The 6560-nt window shown below is 38.3% G+C and overlaps 1 protein-coding gene across 1 annotated transcript in view; it reads left to right on the top strand.

The window, feature by feature from the left end:
- The first annotated feature begins 3637 nt into the window (after positions 1-3637).
- The window catches only part of erlec1 (endoplasmic reticulum lectin 1), a 10143-nt gene continuing 7220 nt past the window's right edge, over positions 3638-6560 (top strand). Inside the window, exons 1-6 of the mRNA XM_015039620.1 lie at positions 3638-3969; positions 4144-4248; positions 4873-4953; positions 5097-5174; positions 5261-5324; positions 5449-5495. Of these exons, the coding sequence (XP_014895106.1) occupies positions 3787-3969; positions 4144-4248; positions 4873-4953; positions 5097-5174; positions 5261-5324; positions 5449-5495 (558 nt within the window). The 5' untranslated portion in view covers positions 3638-3786. The remainder of the gene's footprint in view (positions 3970-4143; positions 4249-4872; positions 4954-5096; positions 5175-5260; positions 5325-5448; positions 5496-6560) is intronic.

Below are 6560 nucleotides of genomic sequence, written 5' to 3'. Positions count from 1 at the left end.
TGTGGTTTCTTTGTTTTCATTTTCAAGAAGGGAGAGAAACACAAAGAAATATTTGAAAGGATTTGGGAAGCCATTGGGAAAACCTTGCGTAAAATGAAGACATGGAGAAAATGCAAGATTGGCTTTTTGCAGAATTGCCATGAATAAACCACGTAATGCTGAAAGTGATGTGCATCATGCAAAATATGTCTAAAAAAATGGATAAAAATATGCAAACAAATCATGTTTGGCTCATTAAATCTACTATAAAAGTGGAAAGAATGTAATGACCACATCTGCCTTTTCAAACCATTAGCATTTAAAAAAGCAAACGCAATAAGAATGTATTGTAAATGCAAATAGTGCAATGCACAGTAAGAATTCAACCTCAGTCACTTGGTGATTTGGGAGAAGCTCGGAGTAAAGCAGCCGCTCCTCTGGACTGAAAGGAGTCAGTTGAGGTGATTCAGGCATATCGTCAGGATGACTTCTGAGTGATGATTTCTGCGAATGCCCTACTTTGAAGAGTCCTCAGGGTCAACTCAGAAGTATTAATCCCTTCTGGCAGGGGAACACCTTGGGATACCCCCACAATAAGCAGGAGAGGGTCACCGAACAGAAAGATGTATCTTGTACAACAATTTGCAACCCATTGAACTTCTTCAGATATCATGTTTGGTTAAATGTTTTTTTCACAAAATCAGTTGCCTTTTGCTTTGTTCCTTTCAGTAATGTGATGCTTTGGTGGTTAGCTATGTGGTAGACAATGAATTCATATATATATATATATATATATATATATATATATATATATATATATATATATATTTATATATTTCACACATTTCAGTCAGAAAAACACATCTGTCATTAAAAATGTATGCAAATGAAATCTTTTGACTGCATTCAAATGATGACAAATTATGTGTGGTCTCTTTGCATCAGTTAGTCAGTAGCAGAGTCAAATGTGATTCATGCTACAGCTTGTTTTACTTCTATTTATTTGACACCAGGCTAAACAGAGACAGTAGATTGTTTTTGTGTGTAAATATAAATGTGGATTTTTGAGGAATGACAGTTAATCTGCAACCTGAATTTTGATTTCATACTTTATAAAATCACTGAGTCTTTCAGCTGCTTGTGAATCATATAATTGCTGATTTCAAGATGTTAAACAAATAGCCTCAGTTTGCATCGTTAAGAGTCTTCATCTTGGACTGTTTTTGCCATTCACTATCACACTGTGAAGAGACACTAAATGACTTTCACTCTCAAAGCCTCCTGAGTCTCTGAACTCTTCCAGATTACACACACTGCTTAGGATGTATTTCAAGTAGTTAACCCGCTTTCTGCTGGTTCGAGTAGAACAAAAGGACACTTCTGGGGGCTTTTTTTTATATATATATATACATACTTGACATCCTAAGGCTTGCTAAAACAGCTTTACGCCTCAGACAATGCACAATGTATGTGAAGAACCTTTTACAGGCACCTTTGAGAGTGGTCATGGGGAATAGTACTGCTTTGACGGAGCCCTGAGAAGAAGATTTTTTAGTTTGCAGATGAGAAGCGTTTTAGTTTGTGAAAGAAAAGGATGAAAATGTTTCATCAAAAGACTGGTGTACATTTACAAACACGTTTACATTGACACGATGTTGAACTTGATAACATTTTTTGTGGTACTCAGGAATGATTAGCTGCCCCACCAGATCTTTAAATATTTGCAGTTCTTCCAGAGATACCTCGAGCCTCTTGACAGCATCTCTGATAAATGTGATCCAGGCCTGTCTGTCACTTCAGGTGGATGGACATATCCTGATAGTTTTGTAATTGTGCCCTTCTCTTCCTGTTGCCGGACAGTAAATTGAACAGTGCGCTATGAGATGTTCAAAGCTAAAAATATTGTTTTAGAGCCAAAACCTGCTTTAAAAACCCACATCTCTCTTGTGTGTTTCTTGATCTTCATGATGTGGAAAAGAGGGCTTAATACAAATGCACAACACATTTTGTATTTTCTTCTTTTAATAAAGAGTGTTGACAACCAAGTGCACAAATGAAATGCCTTTAAGAAACAAAAGAAGACATCTAGTCTTGCAATTGCTGCAGAAATGTGTGAAAACAAAGTTAGGAGAAATACAGGATGTAACGTAGATGTAATTAAAAATTTTCAGTCTCACTAACATAATGAATTCCACAAAACAGCTGCATGAAGTCTCAATCAGAAAAAGCTGAAATAAATCATGTTTGACAAGGGAAATCAGCGCAACAGGTAGAGAGAGACGCTTCACTCTGATCGATACTGCATGTCATTAAAAAAATCATGCAAAAAAAGCAAGCATTATTGATTTGATGTCTGACTATTCTATGTATATTTTTAGGTGACAGCCCCGGAGATATCTTAATCTTGCCTCGAGATGTTCAAATGCCAAGATTCATTTCTCACTGCTCCCTTTGGAATGATGTTATTATGGTTGGGGAGATGACAGTTGTATCAATTATGCATTAGGTGAGGGCGTAAGGAAGGTATGCAAATCAAGTACACCCTGTGGATATTAGTGAAATAAATGAGAATGCTCCTCTCAAATTAATTAGTTCCAATGCAGCAATCTATCTATCTATCTATCTATCTATCTATCTATCTATCTATCTATCTATCTATCTATCTATCTATCTATCTATCTATCTATCTATCTATGAACATTGTGTGAATATATCGTAATGCAATTCTGAGTTTTAGCAAAGGATAAATGATCTTGTTAAATGTCCTCTTCCATGTCTTCTTACCTCCATATCCCACTCTTTTCTAAGTCCTTTCTCTCTTTGTTTCAGAATCTTTGCTGTAATCTTTTTTTTTTCTTCCCTTTCCTCCTGGCTCTCTTGATTCACATCCTTGCATCAACAGCTCCACCATCTGGTCAAAAGATGTTGCTTTCAAATTGTAGACACCGCTTTCACCACTTCTGAGAGCATGTTTGCAGGCAGCATAACGAGAACCCCACATTTTTTTTAAAGGTCTATCAGTTTTAGAACTGGAGGCAATTTAATTGTCCTCGTGTGTTGGGTATGGTAGCGGCCACCATAGTGGTATGGAGGGAGAGAATGCATGACAACACTGCAATCAATCAACAAACTTGGTGGAAAATAGAAGAACTTAAGATGATATTTTCTTCAGTTCTGCGGCAGCTTGACTTGTTCTTAAGCTCACCCCTTTCAATTAATTACCTCTCTGAATTCATTTCAGAACGTGTATTTCGAGATCTTTCCAATAGGAGGCAGAGCTCAGCTATTAAGCTCTTTTCTTTTTTTTTCCATTTATAAATTACATTTTAAAACGCTCATTAAAATATGACACCGTGAAGTCTTCAAATTATGTGAACCTTTGTACATCTGTAAGTTTTGTCGTTTATTAAGCCCTGAAAAACTTGCTTTTGACTCTCTTCCGAAAAAACTTTATTTATACTGTACCTATAAACGTACACATCGTGTAAAGTACAGTTGTGTACATAAAAAACATACTTATTTAATTTATTTGTATTTATTTTATAAATACGATCCAATAAACGCACTTTAACTTCCGGGTATTTATTTATTTATTCAAGCTCCTACTTTTTGCCACCAGAGGGCAGTGTTGTTACTGTGCTAAACGCAAAGACGGAAAACGACGTGGCAGCCATACAGGTCACTTCCTGTGTTTGGCGTAGTGTTGACATCCGCCTCCCACTGTTATTCCTTACGTGTGCCAAACCGAAGTATCTTTTAAGTGATTTATCCAGCAGCGAGTGGGAGGTAAAGAGGCTTTCAGCGAACATGCGGAGGGGGCTGCAGGAACTAAGCAGCCGGGCAGGAGAGACGATGGCTGGGCTGATGTTGGTCCTTTTTGGAGGACTATTGGGAGTCTGCTGCGGCGTCTCTGCAAACAGAGGGGGGTATCCCTCATTTACTGATGAGATTCCTTTTAAAATAACCTGGCCGGGTGCTGAATTCAGACTGGTAGGCTTCCTGCTTGCTTTATAGAGCATTGTTTTTTAAAACTCTAAGAACCTGATCATACACGAACGTTACTAGTTTAGGTTGGAAGCAGCCCTAAGCTACAACGTTAAGGTCCTCTTTTTGTATCCCAAACGTTATTGTGATTCTTTTTTTTTTTCTTCCTCCGTTTTGCAGCCAACTTCAGGTTCACTTTACAGTGAAGATGACTTCGTCATCATGACAACAACTGAAAAGGAGAAGTACAAATGTTTGTTGCCTTCACTGGCAAATGGGGAAGAGGTGAGCAATACATTGGTTCAACTTCAGGGTGTAAACCCTTCATCTTTTTATATTTAATCATCGGAAGAAACGCTTCCTTACTTCATTAGATAAATTAATGAACCCCCCATGTGGCACAAAGTATTTAATTGTGGAAGTCTTGCTGATCTTAAGACACCTTTAGAAGCATATAGTTTTTCACTTTGTCCCCCAAACCATTCTGATAGCAATTCTGTGACTTATTTGATCACACACACATTAAGTACTACAGAGTGAAGTTTCAATACTTATTCTTCCACTATGGTTGAAAGTAATAAAAAGAAACAACTTTTACAAAGTGAAAGATGATGATCTAAAAAGCATGGGGGGGGAAAAAGCTGAAATCTACAGATCCATCATAGTGAAAGTTTTATTTTCAAGTATTCAGTTTAAATTATTTACATTAGGACAAATATAGATGAAATAGCGGAGTTGAAAGTTAGATACTAATAGTACAGCTAAAATTGCATTATATTAAGGCACAAAAGATCTGTGTAGCTGCATTAATTTTGCACCAGTATAACATAGAAACCTTTTAATGATTTGATATCTCACTCTTTAAAGTGCTGCTGTGTTGCTTGTCTAATTTGATCGTTGGTGTCTCAGGATGATGATAAGGGGTACGGTGGTCCCAGTCCAGGAGAACTTCTGGAGCCGCTGTTCAAACGAAGCAGCTGCTCCTACAGGGTGAGACATGAAATTGAAACTGTCTTCAGTTAGAGTTCATGCAACGTTAGCAGACCATGACGGAAAATAATCTTTTTGGGGGGGTTTTAGGGAAGGAGTCTTTGATAAATGTAAGCCTCTTGATTTTTAATGCAACCTTGTAGATTGAGTCTTACTGGACATATGAAGTGTGCCACGGGAAGCATGTCAGGCAGTATCATGAAGAGAAGGAGACGGGGCAGGTGAGTGGGTTGAGAGATCAACAATCAGATGACATGAATAGGAAGCCAGCATGTTGATCCTAAAATTATAATGTGTGCTTCCACAGAAGATCAGTGTTCAGGAGTATTACCTGGGGAATATGGAACAGAGGAGTCAGTCAGCTGATACAGGTGGGGTATATTGTGACTTCACATCTCGATTTCTGTTATTTGATTTCTGAAATGAGCTAAGACTCATTTTTGACTTGAGTACGAGTTGTGACTAACCTTTTTTTTTTCCTTTTTTTTATTTTAGATCAAGATGAAGAGAAAGAAAATGCTAAAACAGCTTCACAAATAGAAGTAAGTAGTATACTTCTGCTCCCTCCCTGCCCTGGCCTTCCCTGCTTACTCTGTTTTTCTCCTGTCTTTTTCTCTTCTGCACATCTTTCAAATCAACAAATTATGGATCTGGTCAACCGGTCTCTCAATGCAATTTATCAAATTTTCCCAACGAGAAGACTGGGCACAGGAGAGCCCTCTTGTCCGGCGGGGACACACCCGGTGGGATACTCCCTGGATTTATTCATGATAACAGGATTTCTGCTGTTTGAAACTTGCAGATACCTGGCTTATCGACAAATTTGTGACAGACTTGGCCGAACTAGCGAACACTCAGACTGTTTTTTGTGGACAGAGACGCAAGTTGGATGTGAGTCTTGCTGAGACTCGCAGCCCAGCTGAGGACTCTAAATCTCACTAACCGGATGGAATCGATCTTGGAGAAGTTGCTAGTTTCGGCTCAGTGGAACAACCAAACTAATTTGGATAATTGGGAACTGAGATGTATCGGAGAGACTTTAGGGAAGATTGAAATTTATAATGTACCCGAACTAAGACATTCTGTATCTGAATTGGTTTTTCCCGTGTTGCCTTGGAAGGGCTGCATATTTCCAATCTCCTTGAAACATAATGCTCCTTCCCACCTCACCCCCTCCTGTTATCCATGCAGCTGTGGAGCTGAGCACTCCCAAGGCCATCATGCCTTGATAACAACATCTTATCTCACTTCTGCCGGGAGGCTGAGCAACATGGTTTTTCATGGTCCCGAGATGTCACCGCCTTCACTCATGTCTTTGTTTTGCCCTTTGTTTTGTCTGAATGTTGCCATTTGCCCTAATGTGTCCTTTCCTCTTTTTCTAGTGAAAAAGAGGAAAGAGGTGGAGTTTAACCCAGAAAAGGATTATTTTAGTTTATTAGTGATATCAGAAATTGTGGAGTACGCACTATTTAGATCAACATTATACAGCCCAGAAATGGAATCAGAATCAGCTTAATTTATATTACTTTTAACCCAGAAAAGGATTTAGAAACTGTGGAGTACTCACTTTAACCTAGAGAAGGAATTAGATTAGTCGCTCTTTAGCT

The sequence above is a fragment of the Poecilia latipinna genome, unplaced genomic scaffold, assembly GCF_001443285.1.
Source record: "Poecilia latipinna isolate Pla-1442-1.1 unplaced genomic scaffold, P_latipinna-1.0 Scaffold477, whole genome shotgun sequence".
In the NCBI taxonomy this organism is placed as follows: Eukaryota; Metazoa; Chordata; class Actinopteri; order Cyprinodontiformes; family Poeciliidae; genus Poecilia; species Poecilia latipinna.
Note: the sequence above shows the minus strand (reverse complement) of the source record. Positions and strands in the feature narration are given on the sequence as shown.